Here is a 26,737-nt window from a genome sequence, read left to right as displayed (position 1 = left end):
AATTTAGGTTTAAAAATATATAGATTAGCAATGGTGACGATTTAAAGAAATAATTCCCAATTCTTAACAAATGTATTTTCCCTTTAGGAATAAAAATGCCACAGGAAAAGCGATACAATCATGGTTAATTAGGGAAGTTAAGGATAATTAAAAAGAAGAGGCTTACGAGTTGCCAAAAAAGAGAAGCAAGCCTGAATGTTGGAAGGGTTTTAAAAATCAGTGAAGGCTGACCAAGAAATTGATTTAAAAAGGGGAGAAAATAGAATGAGAGTAAACTAGCAGAACAATAAAAAGTTAATTATAAGAGCTTTTGTAAGTATGCTAAAAGGAAGACAGTGTAAATATGGGTCCCATAGAGGCAGAGACAGGAGGAATTCTAATGGGAAATAAGGAGATGGCAGAGATTTGAAACACATTTTTATTGATCAGTCTTCATAATAGAAGACACAAAGAACATACCGGAAGTAGTGGGGAACTTAGGGTCTATTGAGAGTGAAGAACTTAGTAATTAATATTAGTAAATAAAAATTATTAAAGAAATTAATGGGGCTGAAAGCTGACAAATTCCCTGGACCTGTTAGTGTACATCCTAGGGATTTAAAGAGATGGCTGCAGAGATAATGGATGCGTCAGTTTTGATCTCCTAGAATTCCCTAAATGACCCCCATTGGTTGGAAGTTAACAAATGTAACCCCACTGTTAAAGAAAGGAGGGAGAGAGAATACAGGGAGCTGATCTTAGCCCCAGTTAGCCTCCTATTGGTAATGGAGAAAATGCTCAAATCTATTATTAGGGACATATTAATGGGGCATCAGAAAAATCACAATATGATTAGGCAGAGTCAATAAGGTTTTATGCAAGGGAAATCATATTTGACAAATCTATTAGAATTTTTTGAGGGTGTAACCAACAGGGTAGATAAGGGGAACCAGTAGACATAGTAAGCTTGGATTTTTAGAAGGCATTTGACAATGTTCCACAAAAGAGGTTGTTACACAAATTAAAGGCCCATGGGATTGGGGATAATATACTAGAATGGATTGAGGATTGGTTAACAGACAGAAAACAGGGAGTAATAATAACGGGTCATATTTGGGGTGGCATGTTGTAACTAGTGGAGCACTAAGAGATGTGTTCGGGCCTCAGCTGTTTACAATCTATATCAATGACTTAGATGAGAGGACTAAGCGTAACATATACAAGTTTGCTGATGATACTTTCTCATCTAGCTTTGTAAGGCATGAGGAGGACGCAAAGAGGCTGTAAAGGGATATAGACCGATTAAGTGATTGGGCAAGATCATGATAGCTGGAGTATGATGTGGTAAGAAGACTGGAAAAGCAGAATATTTTTTTTTGAAATGAGACGCTGATAAATGACACTCCGAGATTTGGGTGTCCTTGTACAAAAAACACAAAGTTAACTTGTGGGTACAACAAGCAATTAGGAAGGCAAATTGTTTGTTAGCCTTTATTGCAAGGAGATTGAAGTAGAGGAATAAGTCAGTCTTGTTGCAAATATATGGGGCGTTTTGGTGAGATCACACATGGAGTACTGTAGTCAGTTTTGGACCCCTTAACTGAAAAGTACAGTTACCTTAGAGGAGGTGCAACGAGGGTTCATTAGATTGATTCTGCAGATGATGGGGCTGTCACATGAGGAGAGATTGAGTTGAATGGACTATATGCTCTGGAGTTTAGAAGAGAAGAGTTTAGGTGATCTTAATAAAACAAAATGTTTTGGCGTTAGATGCTGAGAGGCTATTTTTCCTGGCCAAGATGCCAACGAGGGATCATAGTCACAGCATAAAGCATCAGCCATTTAGGACTGATGTGAGGAGAATATTCTTCACACAGAAGGTTATTTATCTTTGGAATTATCTAACCCAGAGGGCTGCAGATACTTAGTTGTTGAGTTTGATAGATTTTTAGGCAGCAAAGAAATCAAGAACACTGGGGATAGGGCAGGAAAGTGGACTGGGGTAAGAGGTTCAGCCGTGATCTTATTGAATGGTCTAACAGGCTCAAGAGGCTGTATGGTCTACTCCTGCTCCTATTTCTTCTGTAAAAAGAGCAGACATGCTATAATTGGATAAAGTGCCTCAGGCTCAGGAGTAGTGATGAGAATGCAGTGAGGGAGAAAATTAGATTGAATTCCAGCTCCTGATTTCTGGACTCGAGTGACTCAATCTAAGAATGAGTTACAATAGATGGTGACAATGAGACCTTACTTTTGTGTAGGGAGGGTTCTTAACCCTTGACCTGTACTGAGAAACAGCATTTATGAAGATTTTTAAAAAAATTTCTTTTTCCCTGCCAGGTGTATGAGATCATTAAGAAAGAGAAGAGTCGTCAGAGACTTGGTTTGGAACTCATTGCCTCTGAGAACTTTGCGAGCCGAGCTGTGTTGGAGGCTCTGGGCTCCTGCATGAATAACAAATATTCAGAGGGGTACCCTGGGCAGAGGTACAGAATCAATACTCACCCTTGCCTTAAATAACTTAATTCTTTGTTCTGACATGTGACTGCACCTTTTCTGTGCCGGGGGACAAGATTTAGAAGTCAAATCCTTCAGTCCTCCCAGATGCCGTGGAACAGCAACAAATTGCACTTATACACAGAGCCCTTGACTTAGTAAATCTCCCAAGGTGCTTCACGGGAGTGTTATCAAAGAAACAGTAGATGGGATAAGTTTATTATAATTCATTTATTTCACCTGTTGACTTGTTTTATTGGTCTGTTTTCAGCTTTCAGCTTGCAACACTTCCATTGCCATAGTGATTATGCTTCAGAAGTACTTAATTGACTGTAAAGTTCTTTGGGATGTCCTGGGTCGTAAAAGACACTATATAAATGCGAGTCCTTTTTTTCTTCTTTTTACTGCTTTGGAACTTAAATAGCAACGACAGTCTGTCTTCTGACCCTTCAGAGCTGATTGCTTAATATCTATCCTCAACATTAATACCCTCAATTGAGCCCAATTCAATCACGCAACCAATTCAACTGCTGTGTTCTCTGAGCCTAGTTAAGTAATTGTTAACAGAGTTGACAATGAGGAGAACTCATCAGTTAAGATCTGTACTGCGTTAGGGATTTTTACTTCAACAGATATTTTGGGCCCTATTTTAGGAACTGGACCCTGTGAGGCCCCCTTTTTACATGGTATTGGGGCTAGACAGGTTCTTATTGTTCATTGCATGGTTTGTTCATCTATGGTTTCATGGCTCTAAGAGGCCTACAGTTCCTGAAAGTTGGCCATTAGGTGTGCAGTCAATGTAACAGCTCTTTTTAGAGCAAATTCTAGGTGGAAAACAAGCCTTCAGCTGCGGAAATGATGATTTCTCCCTCTCTACCTTGGTCCCAATTCTCAGTGTTCTCCATTGTCATTCACGTGACTGAATAGATTTGTCATTGTAGGAATGAGGAGGTCATTCAGCTCCTAAGCCTGTCTGCCATTCAGTTAGATCCTGATTGGTCCGTATCTTAAATCCATTTGGCTGCCTTTGTTCAGTATCCCTTGATGCTTTTATGTAACGACAAAACTATGGATCTGGAAGTTCCAATTGAACGCCAACCTCAACAGATTTACTGGGGGAGAGAATTTCAGATTTTCACTACCCTTTGTATGAAATGATAAAGGTGTAAAGTAAGGTGTGCCATGACTTGCATTATCTGTACTGCTCCTGCCGAAGCGCCAAGATAACATATTTATGGTTTTCCAGCAAGCCCTTTTTTTATTTGTTTGTCACATGGCCTGTTTTGATTTAGAGACTGCCTTGTTTCTGTAGGTATTATGGTGGCACCGAGTGTGTAGATGAATTGGAGCAGCTGTGCCAGAAACGAGCATTGGATCTGTACAGCCTTGACCCACAGAAATGGGGAGTCAATGTTCAGCCATATTCAGGTAAACTCTGCAGGTATAATTAATTCTTCCCTTACTATCCCAAAACTACCCCCTCCTCTATTGAAGGCACTAGTTCATCCAGAGGCTACACAGCCTATTGGAACCACAAGAACCCTTGCTTTATATATTTACTTAGGCATTGAGTGTCAACCATCTGTTCCACCATGGGTGGAGATGGGGCCTTCTTTACTCCCCAACCAGGCTTGTGTCACCTTGGCAGAGATCAGTCAGTAGAGTGGCTTGCTTGCCTGCTGGTTGTGTTCTCTGGAACAAAGGGCACCTTGGGATCGACTGGCAACATTTAGCGTCAGCCTCCTGGAGCTTCAGCATGCGATTGGAGATTTTGAAGGAGTGTCAGTAATCTATGTTTCTCTCCTTGGGCTTGATAGGGTCCCCAGCAAATTTTGCAGTTTACACAGCTCTCGTGGAGCCACATGGGAGGATCATGGGATTGGATCTTCCCGATGGTGGCCACCTGACTCATGGTTTCATGACAGAGAAGAAGAAAATCTCTGCTACGTCTATCTTCTTCGAGTCAATGCCATACAAGGTAGGAGCATTTGGAAAGTAACTCAATATTGAATTAGCAGTTAATTCTTCACTGCCCATATATTTTTAACGCAAAAAAAATCTCACAACAGCATAGGAAGTTGTTTGACTCACCATGCCTGTGCTAGTTTATTGAAAGAGTTATTCAATAAAACCTACTCCCTCCCACCCTTCCCCCAGAGCTGTGCACATTTTTTTTTTCCTTTCGGGTATTTATATAATTTGCAATCAATCTGCTTCCTCCACCCTTCTTGGGGAGATCATTCCAGATCACAACAAATCTCACATGACTATGCTTGAGAAGTGTGCTTTCCTCCTTCACCATTTGTCATACCAAAATGTAAAATTTGAAATGTAAAAATTTGCTGTAACTTCCTTTAAGAAATGTGTGAAAATAGGTAATGCACTTCTGCATATCACATAAACTTAAAATCATAGCAACGTGATCATTTATTGCATAGAAGGAGGCCATTCGGCCCATCGAGTCTGTGTCAACTGAAAATGAGCTATCCAGCCTAATCCCACATTCCAGCTCTTGATCCATAGCACTGAAGGTTATGGCACTTCAAGTGCATGTCTAAAGTACTTTTTAAATGCAAATAGGGTTTAAGCCTCCACTGAGTTCTAGGCTCTAGATCATCCTTTGAATGGGAAAAAAAGTGTCCTGAATTACCCTACAATCCGTCTGCCAATTCTTTAAATCTATGCCCTGGGATTATTGACCTGCCTGGTTAGGGAAATAGGGCTTTCCAACCTACTTTATTTAGATCTCTCATAATTTTACATGTCTCAATTAAATCTCCCCTCAGCTGCCTCTGCTCAAGCAAAGATAACCCAGCTTGTCACATCCTTCCACATAGCTAAATTTCTCCGTTCCTAGTAACATCATTGTTGTAAATCTCTTCTGCACTCTCTCAAGTGTCTGCAAGTTTCCTGTAACGCAGTGACCAGAACTGTATACAGTACTCTAGCTGGGCTTTTTTAAAGTTCTAGCTTAACTTCCCTGCTCCTACATTCTGTGCCTCAGCTAATAAACGGATGTATTCTGGATGCCTTCTTAACCACATAAGAAATAGGAATGGGAGTAGGTCATTTGATTCTTTGAGACTGCTGCGCCATTTAATACGATCATGGCTGCTCTTCTACCTCAACTCTGCCTTTCCACACTCTCCCATGTCCCTTAATTCCCTTAACACCCAAAAATTTATTGATCTCTGTCTTGAATATACTCATAATTGAGCACCTACGGCTCTCTGATGTAGAAAATTCCATAAATTGCCAACCTTTTGAGTGAAGAAATATTTCTCAATCTGTCCTATATCGGTAAACCTCTTGTTCTGAGACAATTATCCCTAATTCTCGACTACCAGCCAGGGGAAGCATCTACCCTGTTAAGTTCCTTAAGAATTTTATATGTTTCAATGAAATATCACTCATTCTTCTAAATTTTAGGGATATATAGGCCTAGACTACTCCGTCTCCTCATAGGAAGTTCCACATCTTGGGAATCAGATTAGTGAACCTTCATTGCACTCCCCGCAAGGCAAGTATATTCTTTCTTAGGTGAAGAGACCAAAACTGTACAAATTACTCAGGTGTGGTCTCACGAAAGCCCTATTCAATTGCAGTAAATCTTCACTCTTATACTCCAATCCCTTTGTAACGAAAGCTAACATACCATGTGCCTTGTAATTACTTGCTGTACCTTCATGTTAATGTGATTCAGATTCTTCTGAACATATGAAATAGGGGCAGAAGTAGACCATTCGGCCCCTCGAGCCTGCTCTGCCATTCAATAGGAGCATGGCAGATCTGTTTGTGTTTCAAATTCCACATTTCCATCTACCCCCAATAACCTTAGATTCTTGTTAGGCAAGGAAATCAATCTACTTCCGCCTTAAAAATATTCAATAACTCCACCTCCACAGCCTTCTGATGCAGAGAGTTCCAAAGTCGCGCAACCCTCTGAGAGAAAAAAAATCCTCCTCATCTCTGTCCTAAAAGGGCAGCCCCTAATTTCAAAACTGTGCCCCCTAGTTCTGGACTCGCCCACAAGAGGAAACGTCCTTTCCACATCCACATTGTCGACACTGTTCAGGATCTTGTATACTTCAATCAAGTCAACCCTCACTCTTTTAAACTCCAGTGGAAACAAGCCCAGTCTGTCCAACCTTTCCTCATAAGACCACCTGCTCATTCCAGGTATCAATCTAGTAAACCTCCTCTGAACCACTTCCTATGCATTTACATCCATCCCTAACTAAGGAGATCAAAACTGCAAACAGTATTCGAGATGTGGCCTCACCAATGCCTTGTAAAACTGAAGCATAACATTGTTACTTTTATGTTCAATTCCTCTCGTAATAAAGGATAGCATTCCATTAGCCCTCTTATTTACTTGCTGTACCTGCAAACTAACTTTTTGTGACTCGTGCGCTAGAACACCTAGATCCCTCTGCACTTAAGAATTCTGCAGTTGTTCTCCATTTGAGTAAGACTGCTTTTTTTTTCTTCTTGCCAAAGTGAACAACTTCACATCTTCCCACATTATACTCCATCTGCCAGATTTTTGCCCACTCACTCAACCCATCTATGTGTCTGTAACCTACTTCACAATATCATATCATTGGGCCATAACTTCTTCGGAGTGGCAATCAGCGCAGGATTGCCACTCTGTGCCTAATTATTTATGGGAATTTCATCCATGTCTGTCTCATCCAACCTCCCTACTCAGGCTGGGCAGGATTTAGGCAGTGCAGCTGTTTCCGAAGCCCAGCATCGCATCCAGCAGAGTCAGACTGAAGAAGGACATGCCCTTTTCTTTACAGCACAAGGTGCCATAAACCAGGTAAGTTTGAAATTAACAGGCCAGGGGGAAGATAAATGGATAGGATTTGGGGGATGTGAGGAATCAGAGGTCAGAGGGTGGGTAGGGGGATATTGGATGGGGGTGGGGGCTGGGGGGGGGGGGGGGGGGGGGGGGGGGCGAAAATCAGACATCGGGGGTGGGGCCTATGGGGGGGGTGGAACTCAGACATTGAGGGTGGGGCCTGTGGGGACGGGGACCAGAGATCGGGGGTGGGGGCTGGGGGGGATGTTGGACATCGGGGGTGGGGGCTGGGGGAACGGGGACGTCAAACATGGGGGCTGGGAGGGGGGGGTTGCGATATTGGACACTGGGGGTTGGGAGATCCGACTGGGATAGGGGGTAGGGCCTACTGTGGGAGCTGTGGGCGGCTGTCTGGTCGGGGTGAGGGGTGGGGTCGGGTTGGCAGTGGGGGGTGCCTGGTAGGGCCTGTGGTGGGGGTGTCTGGTTGCGTGGACTGGGGGTGTGGGAGGGGTGAGTTTGGGCCTGAGGAAGCGGGGAGAGGTGGTGGGACGGGTTTGTGTTTGGGCCTTGGGTGGTGGTGACAGTGGGGTGATACTACGGGGTGTGGTGACAGGCCTTCCGGGTTGGGGGTAGATCGAGGTTGTGGGGGGGTGTTGACTGGCCTTCCAGGGTGGGGGGGATCGAGTCGGGTTGGTGGGGCTTCCCATGGGTAGTTGGGTTTGGGGGTGGGAATACGGTGTTGGGCATGTCCCCTGGGGAGCTCGGGTGTCGGGCGTGTCCCCTGGGGAGTTCGGGTGTGGGAAGGGTCCCCTTGGGGGGTGGGGGGTGGCAGCGAGGGGCGGTCTGTCTTATTACAGTAGTTCCTAGAAGTTAGAAGAGGTTTTAATTCTTCTAACTTTTTCTGAGTAACTCGATCGGTAAAATTTAGCTTGGTGAGCAGGCACACGCCCGACCTGCTCGGGCATAAAATGATGAGCATTGATGTCAGGCGAGTGTCCCAACGTCAACGTGCCGTCGTGCAATATTCCGTTCGGCGGGCACGCACCGAAGTTGGCAGCGTGCCCACCGACAATTAAAAGGCCTGCAAAGGCTACTAAATGATCAATTAACTTGAATTTTTTGCTGACTGTCTAATCTTACGGTTGGCTGGCAGGCGAAAATACCTTTGCACTTTTTAGAAACCTCATTTAATGGCGGGATGAGGTTTCCCAAAGCAAATAAAAATAAAATAAAAATTTTTAAATTTTATTAATGACATGTCCCTGCTCATGTGACAGAGTCACATGAGGGGACGTTTCATTACATTTTCATTTTCTTTATTTTTCTATATAATACTCCATCTCCCTGAGGCTGGGAGGTTATGAAGCTCACAGTCACGTGCACGCCACTTGCGTTAATCGGCCCACTAGCGTGAGATTGCTTTCCGGCTCTGATCACGGGCAGCAATCGGCTTCCTGACTGCCCCTGCCCACCTCGAGCCCACCCTACGTGGGTGAAATTCTAAATTCTGCCCTTTATGTAACACAGCCAGAACCGTCCAAATCTTGCGATTTAAGTCGCATTTTCGGATGGTTCCCAGAGCAGGGCAATTGCCCAGAAGAAGTGTGCACTTCGGGGCAACTGCCGTGCAAACGCTTACTTTTGAAATTCCGAGAGGGGTTCCCCAGTGCATCTTTGGGGTACCACCCCCCACCCCCCCCCCACCACCACCACCAAATCCAATGCTGGGGAGCTCGGATGTTATGGCCCAAGGGGGAAAGCGAGCAGCCAGGAGGATGCAAAAAGGCTGCCATGGGATATGGACAGGTTGTGATATGGGGGGGGGGGCCGCGTGAAGATTTTTGTTATTGTTGATAAAAGAGGCATGCTATTGAAGCTTTTCATCTTGCACTCATCAATACAATGACGCAAGATAAACCAACAGTAAAGGGAACAACAATTTATACTGCATGAGAAGAAATTAATTTTGTTTTTCTTCCATGGGATGTGAGCATCACTGGCCAGCATTTGTTGCTCATCCCTAACTGCCCTTGAGAAGGCAGTGATTAGCTGCCTTCTTGAACCACACCAGTCCATCTGGTAAGTTATCCATTTTGGAATGAAAAATAGAAGAAATTAGAATATTTTTTAAAATGGTGAGAGACTGGAAAATAACCGTTGTGTCATTGGCAAACTTGGAAGCGTTACTCTTGGTCTTCTCGTCTAAGTCATTGATATAAATTGTAAATTTCTGGGGACCAAACACTGATGATCCTTGTGGGACCCTGCTATTTAGCCTGCCAACCTGAAAATGACCCAAAATTCCTACTCTATTTATTAACCAATCCTCAATCTATTACTCCCCCTGCCCCCCAATACTATGAGCCCTAATTTTACGTAATAACCTCTTGTGTGGCACCTTGTGGAATGATTTTTAAAAATCCTGCTACCTTCAAGGATCTGTGGACATGCACTCTAGGAACCTCTTCTCCTACACTCCTCAGTATCTTTATTTAATATTGATTCATTTCCCTTTTGTCCTCCCCAAATGCATTACCTCACACTTCTTCAGGTTGAATCCCATTTACTAATTTTCAGTCCACTGGGATAAGGCAGGGGACTGGGATTAGGTGGAATACGCTTTCAGAGAGCCGGTAGAGACTCGATGGGTCAAATGGCGTGCTGCATTGTAAAGATACTATGGTACTGTCTGGTCCATTGATATCTTCCTGCAGTCTACCGCTTTATTCCTCACTGTGGGCAGAATTTCCTGCTTGGTGAGCGGGGACGGGGCCTGCTCTCCAAGTTGTAAAATTACACACGATGATGTCGGGCGTGCATCATTCACCGCGTGCCATTCAGATTTTCAGTACGACAGGCATGCAGCTGAATCAGCTGCACACCCGCCTAACTGTCAAAGGCCTATTAAGGCCGGTTAACTATCAATTAAAGCAATAAACTGAGCTGCTGGTCCAGCCTTAAAATTGGCAGGCAGGTGAAGAGCCCAGGCGGCCTTCACATTTTTCATGGAACCTCATCCATGGATGGGATGAGGCTTCATGATCAAGTCTTGTAAAAAAAAATTAATAAAATTAATAGCCATGTCCCAGCTCATGTGACAGTTTCACATGAGGGGACATGTCTTAAAAGTTTTTTTTTCCCTTTATTAAATTTTTTGGTACGTAAATTAATCCCCCTGAGGCAGCTCTGTGCCTTGGAGATTTCTGCGCCCATGAAAGAGTGCAGGCCCCGACTCATGCAGCACCCCCTCCCAGCCCACACAGGGAGCACTCAGCGCTTCCAGGCGTGCGTCACGATGGGCGGGCCTTAATTGGCCCACCTACGTAAAATGGTGGCGCCCAGCTGATCACGAGTGGCAATCGGCTGCGCGCCCACCTATGCCCACTCACGACCAGCCCCCCAGATGGGGAGAAAATTCGCCCCTATGAAACAGATGGCCAGTTTTTGTATCATTTGCAAACTTCTGAATGAGGCCCCCTAATTAATAGTATATTGATGTGCACCACGAAAAGCAAGGGGATGAGTACTGAGCCCTGCAGAACTGGACTGGAATCAGCCCTCCGGCCACAGGAATACCTGTCGACAATTACCCTTCAATTTTGCCACTGAGACAATTTTAGATTCAGCCTGTCACTTTCCCTTGGATCCCTTTTCTAACCAGTCGGCATGTGGGATCTTGTCAAAAATCTATGTAGACTATATCAAACACAGTATCCTCATTGATCCTCCTGTAACCTTTTCAAAATATTACATCAAATTAGTCAATCATTAACAAATTAACTGACTACTGTTTGTCATTGATGAATCCATGCCTGTGTGAATGAAGGATTTGTACTGTCCCTGAGAAATATTTCCAGTAATTTGCCCACCACCAAGTTTAGGCTGACTGAGTTGTAATTAGGACTATCCCTTCCTCCATTTGTTTTCTTAAAACAAAACATTGTAATTTTAGCTGTCCTCTAGTTTGTCAGCATAAGAACATAAGAACTAGGAGCAGGAGTAGGCAATTCAGCCCCTCGAGCCTGCCCCACCATTCATTACAATCATGGCTGATCTCATTTCGGCCTCAACTCCAATTTCCCGCCCTCTCCCCATAACCTTTCAACCCATTACTAATTAAAAATGTGTATCTCCTCCTTAAATTTATTCAGCGTCCTGGCAACCACTGCACTCTGATGTAGTGAATTCCACAGATTCACGCCCCTTTTGAGAAAAGTAATTCCTCCTCATCTCTGATTCAAATCTACCATCCCTTAGCCTAAAGCTATGGCCTCTCGTTCTAGAATGCCTCACAAGGGGAAACACCTACTCCACGTCTACTGTGTCTATCCCTTTTAGCATCTTATACACCTCAATTAGATCTCCTCTCATCCTTCTAAACTCTAGCGAGTTTGGCCTAAACTGCTCAATCTCTCCTCACAAGACAAGCCCCGCATCTCTGGAATCAATCTAGTGAACCTCCTCTGAACCGCCTCCAATGCAACTACATTCTTCCTCAAATAAGGGGACCAAAACTCTGCCCAATACTCCAGGTGCGGTCTCACCATGCCGATAGCCAGTGTGGACTGGAAAATGATGACCAGAGCCTCCACTCTTTCCTACCTTGCTTCTTTTCATAACTTGGGATAACATTTCATCTGAGCCTGGGAGTTTATTTACTTCCAAAGTTGCTAAACCCCTTAATATTTCCTTGCTCACTATGTTTATCCCATCTGATGTTTGACATTCCCTCCTCCACATCTACAATGTTGGTATTGTTCCCCTCTTTGGGAAGGCTGAAACAAAGTTTTCATTAAGAATCGTGCTCCCATCTTTCTGCCTCCACACATGAATAATCGTATTGGTCTCTAACAGGCCCTACTCTTTCCCATTGCTCTTTATATATTTAAAGATATCTGGGTTTTCCTGGCCAATATTTTTTATGCCCTCTCTTTGCTTTTCTAATTTCCTTCATAATTTCACCCTGTACTTTTTATCCTTCTCTAGGCTTACTCTAGTATTGAGCTCTCAGCATCTGACATAGCTTCTGTTTTTTTTGCCTTATACTACCATGTGTGCTCCTTGATATCCAGGAGGCTCCAGATTTAGGAGTGGCTTTCATTTTTTTTTTGTGGGAATGTACTTGTTCTGAACCCTCACTCTTCTTGAATTCCTTCCACTGATCTGACACTGATTTACTTTCAATTATCTTTCTCCAGTCCACTTTTGCTTAATCGTATCTCAGCTTATGACAATTGGCCTGTCCATAACCGAGAACTTTTACTCCTGGTCTATCTTTGTCCTTTTCTATAATTACACTAAATCTAATTGAATAATAATCAATACCACTAAAATGTTCTCCCATTGATAACCTTTCCAGCTGCCCAGCTTCATTTCATAAACCTAAGTTCAGAATTACCCTCTTTTGTTGAACTTGCTGTGTACTGACTAAAAAACATTCTGCTGAATACATTTTAAGAATTCCATGCTCTCTGTACCTTTTACACAGACTCTATCCCAGTCATAATTAGGATAATTGAAATTTCCCCTACTATTAATGGCCTATTTTCTTGCACTTCTCAGCAATTTGGTTACATATTTGCTCTTCTATCCACCTCTGACTGTTAGGATCCATAATTCACTGTCAGCAATTTGATTGTTCCTTTTTTGTTCTTCTGTTCAACCTACACGGCCTTATAAGATCCTGTTTGACTATCATCCCTCCTCACAGCTGTGATGGTTAATCAATATTGTGACACTGCCCCTCCCCACATCCTTTTTTATCTCATTCACTATTTGACCTGAAAATTCCGTAACCAGGAATATTGAACTGCCATTCCTGCCCTTCTTTAAGCCATGTTTCAGTCATAGCTATGATGTTATATTTCGAAATGTCTTTCGAAATGTCTTTCTGTGCCCTCAACTCATCTGCTTATTCACTAAACCCCTGTATATACCATTAAATACTGCCCAACTCTCCTCTTGTCTATCTTCTAGCCTCTGTTTCCTCTGCCTTCCACACTTGCTTACTATTTTTCTGCCTTCCATTTCCAGCTTTGCTTCTCTTGTTCCTGAATCTACACTCAAGTTCCCAGCCCCCCTGTCAAGCTAGTTAAAACCATCCCCAAAGCACTAGCAACCCCCCCCTTGGAAACTCTGGAGCCATCATGGTGCCTGCCAATTCACCATTCTCATCTTCCCCAATATACACTAAGGACAGGTTAGGTGTTTCTCACAGGAAGAGAGCAAGAACTAGACTTGAAAGGTACCAGGGACGATGACTCCTTCGTGCTTCAATGTGGGCGGCTCAGAGATTGTCCTTGGCAGGGGGATGGGAGTGAATTGTCTAGCTTTTTGCTTTTTTTAGCCAGAACTAAAGGGAATGCAAGTTGGGGGGGCGGGTGGGGGGGGGGGGGGGTCGCGCGCGCGGTGATGATGGTACAGAGCTAAAGCCCATCACGAGCTGCTTGTGAGCTGCTTCCCCTGCAGCTTGATGTCTGACTGGCACCTATATTGGTTGGCTGATTTGTTATAGTTTGGCTTCAGAGCAGAGTCTCTGGAGTGCTAGTTTCCAAGTGACTACAAGTTGTTGGGCCTAATCTAACATTTGGTGCTGCAAGGACTCGCTGCTCATTGGTCTTGGGGTGGGGAACTTCCTGACGTTAAGCCAAAGGCTCATTGTTGGAGTAGTCAACCTGCCCTGGGAATCTTTAGCCATATTTGTATTGGAAGTGGAAGAGTCCCATTCCCTAGATTTCAGGTTTGCAGATGACTTAGACTCATAGATGTTTACAGCACAGAAGGGGGCCATTCAGCCTATTGTATCCACACTGGTCAGCAAAGGTCTGACTACATTAATCCCATTTTCCAGTGCTTGTCCTATAGCCCTGGAGGCTATGGCAACGCATGTGAATATCTGAATACTTCTTAAATGTTATGAGAGCTTCTGACTCATCCCCCTTTCAGGCAGTGAATTCCAGACTCCACCATCATCTAGGTAAAAAATTTTCTCCTCAACTCCTACCCTCTTAGCCTTCTACATCTTGTCTTAAATCTATGCCCCCTGGTTATTGACCCCTCTACTAATGAAAAAAGTGCCTAGCCACCCTATCTATGTCCCTCATAATCTTATACATCTCTATTAGGTCCCCTCTCAACCTTCGCTGCTCCAAGGAAAATAACCCCAACTTATCCAATCTTTCCTCATAGCTCAGACCCTCCAGCCCAGGCAGCATCCTGGTAAATCTCCTCTCCAGTGCAATCACACTTCTAAGTTACATAGGATAATAAGTTATACAGACAGGAAAAGGAAGTTGCAAAGGGTCATGGACGGATTAAGTGAATGGGTGAAAATATGACAGATGGGCATATGTGATTGTTGGGCCCGGGCAAAACGAATCTGAGTTTTTTAAATGCTGAGAAATAGGAACAGTGCGGTCGCAAAGAGACTTTGGAGTCCCGAGTATACAAATCATTAAAAGCCAGTAGACTGGGACAAAAAGCTGTCAAAAAGGTTTATGGAACATTGGTCTTTATCTTAAAGGTGTTGGAATACAAGAGGAAGTTATGCTTCAATTGAATAGAATCTGATCTGTAAAATATATATAATCCAAACATGTTGCACTGCCCCTTTCACTGATTGCCCTGTGTTCACGGAGCTACACTTCTGATCCAGCAATGCCTCAACTTTAAAATTTTCATCCTTGTTTTCAAATCCCTCCATGGCCTTGACCCTCCCTACCCCTGTAACCACCCCCAGACCTATAACACTCAGATATCTGCGCTATTCCAAATCTGGCTTCTTCTGCATTCCTTTTTTTTGTTCCACCATTGGTGGTCCTGCTTTCTGTTGTGTGGCTGAATACCATCCCTAAGCATTTCCATTTCCCTCCAACCCTACCCCCTCCCCCCCACTACTCCCCATCGTCTTTGAGGACATCCTTAGAACCTATCTCTTCACAAAGTTTTAGGTCGCCAGTCCAAATATCATCATTTTTTGTGGCCCAGTATCAGATTTTTTTTGATAATCACTCCAGTGAAGCACCTTGGGACATTTTAATACATTAAATAAGGTATATAACTGCCATTGTTGCTGATGTTGAATGGATCCTCAGGGTCAGGCACAACAGCAAAATACAAAATGACTTTTGTGGCTGAGCTCCATCTGAAGAGTTGCTGTTTGGTTTATGACAGTTGCACATTTATTGTGTACACACCTTGTACATGTATTTTTTATGATCAGAGCATTAAGTTAAAAGGGGAAGAGCAGGAATGTTGATGGCTCAGGCAGTAAAATAAGGTCCATGAACTCATTACTACCTGTTTGACTACATTTTACTGTATCTGCAGGTTGAAAACTGGACAAACCTAATTCGGGGCAGCAGCAGCATTTGCACTTTTCAGTCTGATCTTCTCGCATGTGGCTAATGTTCAAATACTTTTATTGTGCTCAAAAAGTGAAAAAGACCTACCTTGCATTTATAATATCTGAACAAATCATGCTGGAAACACTCAGCAAGACATGGCAGCATTTGTGGAGGGAGAAACCGAGTTAACGTTTTGGGTCAATGACATTGTCAAAACTGGGAAATGTTCCAGATGTAACTGGTTTTTGCCTTTGCATTTATCTAATGCCTTCTAACTCCATGGGACATCCCAAAGGGATTTCATAGGGACTGCTACTGAAGAGTAATTGCTATTGTCACCTAGTCAAATGCAGAATCCAACTTGTGCACAGGAGGACTCCACAAACAGCATTGAGACGTGACCTTCCATCTGTTTTTGGTGGTATTGGGTAAGAGATGGCTGTTGCTCAGGATGTTAGTGGAACTCCCCACCCTTATTTAAATAACACTATGGAATCTTACATGGCTCCTTGAACAGGCTGTGGGGGCCTTAGTTTAATCTCTGATCCTAAAGAGTACACTCCGACAGTGCAATGCCCCCTTGGGATTGATGCTGGGCTTGTTAGCCTAGATTATGGCTCATGTCCTGCTATGTGGCCCAAACTCATGATCTGACTTGGATAAGATTTCTACCAATAGATAAAGCTGCCACTTAAGAATCGAGACCCATGATGCAGGATACAAGCAAGGGAGATGGATGACAAAATAGAGGGTAAATTATCACAAGTTTAAAAGCCTGAAGGTTACAGAAGAGAAGACTGAAGGAGATGAGGTGTTCAGCGGGGCAAGATGAATTGGAATAGAAGATGGTGTGAACTTGACTGCCCACATGCTAACTCGCATCAAGTCCTCATTCCCCCTGAACTCACTGACCTTTCAATCTGGCAACACCTCAATTTTAAAATTCTCATCCTTGTTTTCAAATCCCTCCATCCAGGGGAAGTCTGCCAGTATAGAATGGTTCTCTAGTTCCCTCTGTTGTATAACTGCATTTTGAAGGTGAGTTTACATCTTATATGAAATACGTATGTGTCTCTGACTACGTCTGGCCTACTTGAGAGATCTGACTGAAGGCTACCCTCTTAATAACTTCCTCCAATTTCCTCTGCACCTTTTATAAAACAAATATAAATGTGTACTTTATATCATGTTTACAGATAACACAGAAATATATGAGGAATGTGGTATAGTGGTTCTGTTATTAAACTAGTGATCTAGAGGTCCCACCACAGCAGCTGGGAAATTTAAATTCAGTTGATTAATAACAATCTGGTATAAAAAGTTAGTATCAGTAATGGTGATGCAGTGACTACCAAGTTGTTATAAAAATCCATCTGGCCCCACCTTTGGGGAAGGAGATCTGCTGTGTTTACCCAGTCTGGTCTTTATGTTGACTCTTAACTGCCCTCTGAAAAGGCCAAGCAAGCCATACAGTTAAGGTCAATTAGGGATAGGAAATAAACAAAGGCTTTGCTGGTGATACACATGTCGTTGAATGAAAGAAAGTTCCCTGCTGTTCATTCCCTTTAGGTAAACCCTGAGACTGGTTATGTTGACTACGACCGGCTAGCAGAGAATGCTCGGCTCTTCCACCCGAAGCTCATCATTGCAGGTAAGTGCCGGTGGCACCCAGTTGAGAGTATCCACAACTTAATCCCTCCCCCACCCCAAATTCAGAATCTTCATTGTGGGTGGGGTCATTCGCTCCATTTGCTGACCACAGCAAGTTCAGGTCAGGATTCCTGCAGGATGATTCTAATGAATCACTACTATCTGCTGCTGCTTTTCGCTGGGTAACAGCTGACTGGATTGGGAAGGGACTTGTGTGCGGCTTTCTTCTTTGCAGAGCTTTGAAGTAGGCGGTATATGAAAGAAAGGCAGCATGGCCAATAGTTCCTGAAAGAGTGGGGGACCCTTCTCCTCCCTGGATGATGTTTTCTTCTAACCTTCCTCTGGTTAAAGGGTTGGGTTCTAAAGATCGTCTTTAAAGGAGAGGAGAGAGAGGCGGAGAGATTTAGGAAGGAAATTCCAGACATCTGAAGGTGTATTTGGTTGGGGGATTGTAGCAGGAAGAGTCTCTATTCACGGCAGGTTCCCAATCAGCTGAACTTGAATTGTTGGTTTCCCCAGGCATTAGTTGCTACTCCCGTAACCTGGATTATGCAAGGATGAGGCAGATTGCAGACGAGAATGGTGCTTACCTGATGGCGGACATGGCACACATCAGCGGCTTGGTGGCGGCTGGAATGGTGCCCTCTCCTTTCAAGTACAGCGATGTGGTCACCACAACAACTCACAAGACTCTCCGTGGCTGCAGATCCGGGATGATCTTCTACAGAAAAGGTGAGGAAAAGTGTTTGGCTGGAGTGTTTCCCAGCCCCATCACAGAATCACACAATGCAGAAAAGGTGCATCGAGTCTGCACTGACACAAGACCCATGTCTCGGGTAAAATGCTGTTTCTGAGGTTGTAATTTGTTGGCACAACACTGGTGAAATTAACAATTGCTGTTATCAACAGGAGTGCCGGGGTCAGTTGACCATCATCTTATATAGTTAGCAGTGCCACTTCAAGTTGGTACATTGCAAACAAACATCTAATTTTTTTATTCTATCACGGGATGTGAGCATCGCTGGCCAGGCCAGCATTTGTTGCCCATCCTTAATTGCTCTTGAGAAGGTGGTGGTGAGCCGCCTTCTTGAACTGTTGTAGTCCATCTGGTGTAGGTACACCCACAGTGCTGTTAGGGAGGGAGTTCCAGGATTTTGATCCAATGATTGTGAAGGAACAGTGATAGAGTTCTAAGTCAGGATGGTGTGTGGCTTGGAGAGGAACTTGCAGGTGTTACCATGTATCCGCTGCCTTTGTCCTTCTAGGTGGTAGAGCTTGCTGGTCCGGAAGGTGCTGTCGAAGGAACCTTGGTGAATTCCTGCAGTGCATCTTCTAGATGGGACACACTGCTGTCATTGGTGGAGGGAGTGAATTTTTAAGGGGTGGATCAAGCGGGCTGTTTTGTCCTGGATGGCGTTGAACTGCTTGGGTGCAAATGGAGCTATACTCATCCAGCAAGCAGAGAGTATGCCATCACACTCCTGATAGGTGTTTGAGGACAGGGATATACCATGTCTGTGTCTTTCTACTTCTCTCCCTTACTCAATTCAATGGTGGGAATCTCCGTTACTTCAAAAAGGCAGCCCACCATCACTTTCTCAAGAAGAAGCTAGGGATGGGCAATAAATATCAGTGTTGTCAAAGATGCCCACATCCTCAAATGAATCTTTAAACAAAAAAAAAAACACTTTTATTGATGTCTGATAACCCACGAGTTGTGCTTTGCTCACTCTGCAGGAGTCCGCAGCAATGACCCGAAGACAGGCAAGGAGATCATGTACAACCTGGAAAGTCTGATCAACCAAGCAGTCTTCCCGGGGCTGCAAGGTGGGCCCCACAACCATGCCATCGCAGGTAAAATGCGTAGATAGCATCAACCCAGCCTTTGGTGTCATTCTGAAAAGGAAGCTGATTTACAGATTGCTCCACTGTGTTCTGGTTCTCAATCCTTCTGCCAATGGGAACAGTTTGTCTCTTTCTGCTCTGTCCGGACCCTTCGTGATTTTGAACAGCTTTATTAATTCTCCTCTCAACATTTTCTAAGAACAGCCCCAGCTTTTCCAATCTATCCACGTAACTGAAGTCTCTTGTCCCCAGAATTATTCTCATAAATCTTTTCTGCATCCTCTCTAAAACCTCCAGATCCTTCTTAAAATGAGGTGTCCAGAATTGGATGGAATATTCCAGTTGAACCAGAACCAGTGTTTTGTGGAAGTTCACCACAACTTCCTTGCTTTTTTTTACTCTATGTCTCTGTTTATAAAGCCCAGGATCCCATATATATTTTTAAATCATTTTTCTCAACCTCCCCTGCCATTTTCAATGATTGGAGCACATAGATCTGCCAGGTCTCCTCTCTTTCTTCTTTTTTTCGTCTTTATCTGCAGTAAGCATTACATCATTTCCCTTATCTTAGGCTGAAGTTGGTAGGGTTCTTTACTTGTCCTGCGCAGACCTAATTAGAAACAAACTGTATGTGAATTACTTTACTCATAAGGGAAAAGTTTGTCCTTGTACAATCTATGCTGAAATCTTCCCTACGTCTGTCTGGACAGGAGTTGCTGTCACACTCAAGCAGGCGATGACTCCGGAATTCAAGCTATACCAGAAGCAGGTTGTGGCCAACTGCAAGGCACTTTCCACAGCATTGGTGGATATGGGATACAAGATTGTTACTGGTGAGAATGTTGGGAACAGCCTGGACAGATGCTCAGTCTCCAAAGATGGAATCAACCATCTCCTACTTGTAAATTTGACTAACTTAGCAAGTATATTTAAACTTATCTCTAAAGTTTTAGTGAATGAGTTTAACTAAAACACTTGGTATGAGCTTAGCACTAAACATTGATTTATACTAACGTTTAAAACACTTAACTGCAGATCCAAAGTTATATCCAGGTCACTTATGCTTTTAAATGTTCCTAGCAAAACACATGCGGCAAATACAATTTGAGGACATATGAACAAACAAATTAGGAGCAGGAGTAGGCCATGCGGCCCTTTGAGCCTGCTCCGCCGTTCAATAAGATCATGGCTGATCTGACTGAAGCCTCCCGTCTACCTCCAGTAACCCTTCACCCCTTTGGTTATCAAGAATCTATCTAGCACTGCCTTGAAAACATTCAGAGACTTTGCTTCCACTGCCTTTTGAGGAAGGGAGGTCCAAAGACTCTCTACCATTTGAGAGCAAAAATTTCTTCTCATCTTTGTCTTAAATGGGCGATCCCCAATTTTTAAACAGTGATCCCTTGTTCTAGAATCTTTTCTCTTGCTCTTTCCTTCTACATTTCAAATGGTGCTGTTTCCACCCACTTTTCCTCTTCCAGCTTCTTCACACCATCTCCCAATCTTCATTCATTGGCTCAAATCTCAAAACTGTGGAACTGCTCACCTCCCTCAGTCTTCCCCTACTTCAAACAATCTTTTAAAAGTCAAAGCTGGGTGCCACACCATGACTTTCATCTTTCCTCCTATTCTCTTTGACTTTGATACTCATCTAACTTTCTGAATGTTTTAAAGACAAGCCCTCTTTCACTAATTTCCAAAAGGACACACTGCGTTTTTCCAAAAACCTTGCCAACCAGGACCCTGTAGAGACAAATCTGCCCCTTGTGAGCCACACTCAATTGATTTCAGGTTCTATTTCAGTCCAACAGCTTGAAGATTATGGAAATGTAAGGGTTAAATGTAACCTGGGTAGGAATGAGTCGAGGTGCAATCCTGTTTACCAGAAATAATGAGCAAATGGCTTTGACCAGCCTGATTGAATTTGATAGGCATTTTGAGCTGGGTTAAACGTCTTTGAGGAGAGTGCACAAGTTTAATGTTTTTAAATCAAACTTTTCTCTGCTGTCCCTCTCCAGCCAATGATACATTCCCTTTAACCTACTTTGAGCCGCAAAAAGCAGAATATCTTGACAGTGCGATCTGTCATGTAGAACTGTCCGTTTCTGTCAGTGGCTCTCTTTCAGATACCTCCTTGGATTTGTATAGAATGTTACTTTTAGGGTAAGCAAGATCCCAATCAGTCCTTGCTCCTCCATATTCCTCGATCTCTCTTTGAGACTCTAACCTAATTGCCTTGACCATGGTTCTGCTGCTCACTGTGATGGCTGTTTCCTGGTGACCTAATCCATAAATTTGCTTCCTTTGGTGTAGAGATGGTTAGCTCCAGGTCCTGTTTAATAGCTTTCAGGTGAAGCAAGTCTCATAGAGAGATGCTTTGGGTCTGAAATTCCTTTAGGCCGCATTTTCAGACCTGAATTGGCCATCACGCATCTTCCCCACCACCCCCCCACCCCCCCCCACCCCACTGCCAAGACTAGTAATCCAGAAACTGGGCCTTGAGGCCTTGTTGGTACCTGGATTGGCTCTGGATGAGAGACAGGCCATTTGAAGGGAATGATAATTGGGCTATAGGCAAATCCTGGGAGGAGGGGTATAAAGGGGTAAAGAGCGGGGGAGTGGGGTTCATTCAGATACTGTGGAATGGGATAGGGAGGGCAAGAAGAGGGGAACACTCTTTTAACTAAAGATGTAACTTCTGTTGGCAGCCAGTGCTTGGGCCAAGCTGAATGCTTGAGAATTCCGATGAGAGCAGATCTGGCTCCTGTTCTACTCTGCTCTACAATACTCAATTTATCAGAGTGGAGCTTAACCCAGCCTTTAGCCTCCTTGTTTACCTGTGCAGGAGACCTATTGCCAATTTTGGGCGGCTATTATGGAAATGTGTCTGCATGGGAGCTATTTTATTTTAATCTGCTCCTTTAATTCTTTTTCTGCCTTAAAGCTCTGTCCTCTCTCTGATTAATGCAAGCAGCCTATCCCTATATACTTGAATATAGCCCGTCTTAATCACAAAGTCTCTATCCGGTTACTCGTTTTGACTCTAGTAACTTCATAACTGTCCCAAATTACTACAGTCCCCCTACCCGCACTCTCTACCCACCCAAGTAACATCCTTACAGATATTACACACTGACCATTTGGAATGCTGAAAGCTATGCTAGATTGTGCTGTGAAAAGATTGTGCTCTGCATTGCCCTCCTTATACAGGTGGTTCAGATAATCATCTGATTCTGGTGGATCTACGCAACCAAGACACAGATGGGGGCAGAGCAGAGAAGGTTCTGGAAAAATGTGCCATTGCTTGCAACAAGAACACCTGTCCAGGTATGCATCAACAACTTTACATTTGTATAGCACCTTCAACGTGGTAAAAGGCCTCATGTTCCAAGGACTGTTACCAGGCCTAATCTTAACAGTGAGTCACATAAAGAGTTATGAAGGCAGGTGACCAAAAGCTTGGTCAAAGAGGCTGGGCTGTCGTAAAAGATGACAGAGAGATAGTGTTGGGACAGGCTTAGGGATGGAATTCCAGAGTTCCAGATGTATTTAGAGCACAGACAAAATAACTGGGTGCCAAGGCCACCATGATTTCTTGCTTTGGCCAGGCACTAGCATTAAAACACTCACGAGTTGATAGGAATCAGAGTGTGGGAAGTCAGAGATCTTGAAAGTTTGACCTTGCCTGGGTGGGCAGATAGGTAAATGAAATCTCTTGTAATTGGGCAATTTAAATAACAGAGATGTGAAGATTAGGTCTCCATAGGCTTTGCTGTGTAAAGAAAGTGTCAGAAGAGATTCCCTGAGCACACAGATTGTAGAGATATTGCGTGTCGCATTGATTGATGTAAGATTACCTGGGACACGACGAGGGAGTAGTCACATGGAGATCACGCTTCTACCTAGGATGTAAAACATAATACTGTTGCATTTTGATACTACAGCTCAGGCATTAGCAAGTCTCAAGTCTTTCTTATATTGAATAAAATATAGCCACCATCTTCAATAAGGATTATCACATTGAATTCATTTCAGAACTTGGCATGAAGGGGTTAGAGGGTTACTTTGACTCGGTTACCCAGAATTCTGACTGACAGCATTACTGACAGAGTGCTGCACCATCAGAGATGCTTTCTTTCGGATGAAACAATAAACCGAGGCCTAGTCTGCCAGAAGGAAGTTCCCCTTCAGGCGGACATAAAAGGTCCCAGTGACACCATGTTGAGGGAGAGCCAATATTTATGCCTGAGTCAGCATCACTAAAATTAGAACTAGGCCATTGAGGGGTGATGTCAGGAAGCACTTCTTCACAGAAAAGGGAGTGGAAATCTGGAACTCTATTCCCCAAAAAGCTGTGGAGGGCTGGGTTATCAATTGAATATTTCAAAATTGAGATTACTAATTTTTTATTAGCCTAAGGATAGGGAACCGAAGGTTTTGGTGAATGGAGTTAAGATACAGATCGCGTATGATCTTTTAAATTCACGGAATAGGCTTGAGGGGCTGAATGGCTCACTCCAGTTCCTATCCTACAACAAAAAGGGGAAAAAACACCCAGGTATAAAATTGTCCCTGGCCATGGAAAAGATGTGAAACGATCAAGTGGGAATGCGGAGATTTTAATCTGTTATTGTCCTGCAGGCGACAAGAGCGCCTTACGGCCCAGTGGCCTCCGTCTGGGGACACCAGCCCTCACCTCCCGAGGGCTTCAGGAGAAGGATTTCCAGAGAGTGGCTGCTTTTATTCACAGAGGTAAAGTTGTTTGGTACTGCTCGGGAATACTGAAACCACCAGGGCCTTCAGGAAAGGGCAGTGGGGTTCCTCAGAACATAACAGGCGAGGCTTGTGAAGGTTTAGTCAAGTGGGAGAGGGTGGACGTATCACCTGAGGCGAGTGAATTGCAAAAGAAAACAAAGATTCATCACCTGTGGCGGGAGGGGGAGTGGAGAGTCAAACCCCACTGGATCAGGGGTCGGGGGTGAGGGGAGTCAAACGCTACTGGATCAGGCGTCGAGGGTGAGGGGAGTCAAACCCCACTGGATCGGGGTCGAGGTTGAGGAGAGTCAAACCCCACTGCATCAGGGGTCGGGGGTGAGGGGAGTCAATCCCAGCTGAAGCAGTGGTCGGGTAGGGGGTGTCAAACCCCACTGGATCAGGGGTGAGGGGAGTCAAACCCCACTGGATCAGGGGTAGGGGGTGAGGGGAGTCAATCCCACCTGAAGTGGGGTTGGGAGAGTCAATCGCAGCTGGTGCAGGGGACTGGGAGGGGGGTGTCCATCTCAGCTGAAGCATCTATCCCATTTGGAATGAGGGTGTGGGGGTCGATCCCAGTTGAAGGAGGGTACAGGGCTGCTTTATAATATGGTCAGCCAAAGTATCAATGGATTGTGGAGAGTTCATCCACTCCTTACACCCCCCCCCCCCCCCACCCCCCAGAGAAGGGGTCAGGGTGTCCATCCCAGCTGTGAAGTGCTTGGCAAGATGACTGCCCTGGGTTGGATCTCTCAGCTACCCGATGTCACCTGAGGGCTTCTTGGTGCCTGTAGCTGTACAGCTGAGAGGCTGACTCGTGCTGATATCCATGGGGGATTTTTCTTTTAACCTCTACAGGGATCCGGATAACCCTGGAGATTCAGAGAGACGTCGGGGCAAAGGCACCACTCAAGGAATTCAAGGAAAGGATGATGACGGACAAAAACCACCAGAACAAGATCAGACAACTGAAGGAAGAAGTGGAGATATTTGCGTCAAAGTTCCCAATCCCCGGGTTAGCTGATCTTTAAAGGGGAAGAGCCTGGCATTGCTAGATCCAGCAGTTGCAGCTAAGCTATGGGATTTGTTTTGTTTTAAACACACAGTGATGAGCTTTTTCTAGCTGCCCTATCTGCAAATTGATTAAAAAGTCAATTATATGCAGGGCCTCCCATGACTGAATAATTCCAGTTCCTTTCTTAATACACAGGATTCCAGAGTTTTCACTGGCATTTTGACCATTGCATTTCATGATTCTAGGCACTTTTCCCATGATCATGGAAAGACAATGACCTAGCTTATAACTCTCACGTCTTCTCCTCCTGTCCACTATGGTCAGGATCACTGCTTTACTGTCAACCGATAAAAACCAAATTACATTTTGTTACATGGAGTTTTGGGGATTTTTTTTAAAATCAATTTGTACAATTTATTTTTTTCCCTGAAGACCACAAACCAGTCTCCTTAATCATAAGTTGTGTTTAATATTGATGCCCCATGCAAGTACATCAGATTCCAGATAATGTGCCTCATTTACAACAGCAACAACAACCTGGCCTCTTGAGCATTGCTAATTTCAATCGTTGCCCTAATGGTGGCCGTGACCTGCTTGGGACTGCCCCTCTCAGAGTGAAATTGAATGCACCTCAGTGGCAAGTTTAGAGGGTGGGTGGGTAGGGGGGGCGGCATTTAATCAGATGGGAGGGTGAGGACCGGGGACACCCCCCCCCCCCCCCCCCCCCCCCCCCCCCCCCCCCAACACTCCCATTCCCATCCTGGCTTGATTTTCACTCCATCCACCAGCTTAAACATTCGTTAATTGGCAATAGTGTGTACCATTTACACAATGCTTTGCAGTGACTTACCAAGGCTTCTTCAACAACACCCTCCAAACAAGCACACAGCATTGGAACACCACCACCTGCAAGTTCCCCTCCAAGTCACATCCCATCCTGATGTGAAACCATATCACCGTTTCTCCATTGTCACTGGGTCAAAACCCTGGAACTCCCTCCCTAACAGCACTGTGGGTATACCTACACCACATGGACTTCAGCAGTTCAAGAAGATGGCTCACCACCACCTCAAGGGCAATTAAGGATGGGCAATGAATACCAGGCTTCCCAAAAAGGCTGAATTAGATTTGTGATCTGTGATGAGTTGGGGATTATATTTGGGGAAGGCAGGAAAGTGGAGTTGAAGGCACAATCTGATCAGCCCACATCCTGTCAATGAATAAAATGTATTTTCTTCTTTCTCACTAAGCCAGGAATTGGCTACAGTCTCCTTACCCTTACTGAATCGGATGCTGAAAGACATGCAGTTGTTAGCATCCTGTTTATACTCCGCCCACAGCCTCCCCACTGGAGGAGGTACCACTGCAACAGATCATAGTTATAGCTGACTTCTGCTTTATGGCTTTCCAGTCTCCATTGCCCAACGGGGTCAGTCAAACTTTTCAAGAGATCATCAGTGGAATGTTCCAGAATGTGTTTGCTAAGGCAAGGCCTTGTTACAATTAAAGGAACAGGCCAAAAAAGGAAATCTGTCCCAGTTGAATTATGTAACTATTGTTGATCATGCAACTCCAGTGGACCTTTCAATACGAATATTTTGGTGGCAATTAAAACAAAATAAGGGAAGTGTGAAAAATCAGGATTTTAGATCTTGTAGCTCATTTTGCCAGGTTGATTTTGGATGGGATTTTTGTTGGCAAGCTGATACAGAGCAAAAGCAGGCAGAATGAATTGCTGTACAGATCAACTGTGATCCGGTTCTACTATGAAACAAACAGGGGGACTGAATGGCCTGTTCCCACGCAGTCCAAAGTGTGGGAAGTGGTGTGCAAACTGAGGGGAAATTG

General features: G+C 44.2%; 1 protein-coding gene across 1 annotated transcript in view; it reads left to right on the top strand.

Moving 5' to 3' along the window:
• The window catches only part of shmt1 (serine hydroxymethyltransferase 1 (soluble)), a 29,102-nt gene extending 4,065 nt beyond the window's left edge, over positions 1-25,037 (top strand). The window contains exons 3-12 of the mRNA XM_041206074.1: positions 2,320-2,465; positions 3,788-3,903; positions 4,293-4,453; positions 17,197-17,278; positions 17,797-18,009; positions 19,015-19,131; positions 19,833-19,955; positions 22,333-22,449; positions 23,764-23,874; positions 24,733-25,037. Of these exons, the coding sequence (XP_041062008.1) occupies positions 2,320-2,465; positions 3,788-3,903; positions 4,293-4,453; positions 17,197-17,278; positions 17,797-18,009; positions 19,015-19,131; positions 19,833-19,955; positions 22,333-22,449; positions 23,764-23,874; positions 24,733-24,905 (1,359 nt within the window). The 3' untranslated portion in view covers positions 24,906-25,037. The remainder of the gene's footprint in view (positions 1-2,319; positions 2,466-3,787; positions 3,904-4,292; positions 4,454-17,196; positions 17,279-17,796; positions 18,010-19,014; positions 19,132-19,832; positions 19,956-22,332; positions 22,450-23,763; positions 23,875-24,732) is intronic.
• The last annotated feature ends 1,700 nt before the right edge of the window (positions 25,038-26,737 follow it).

Source organism: Carcharodon carcharias, chromosome 15, assembly GCF_017639515.1.
Source record: "Carcharodon carcharias isolate sCarCar2 chromosome 15, sCarCar2.pri, whole genome shotgun sequence".
In the NCBI taxonomy this organism is placed as follows: Eukaryota; Metazoa; Chordata; class Chondrichthyes; order Lamniformes; family Lamnidae; genus Carcharodon; species Carcharodon carcharias.
This window is presented reverse-complemented; position numbering and strand designations above follow the sequence as displayed.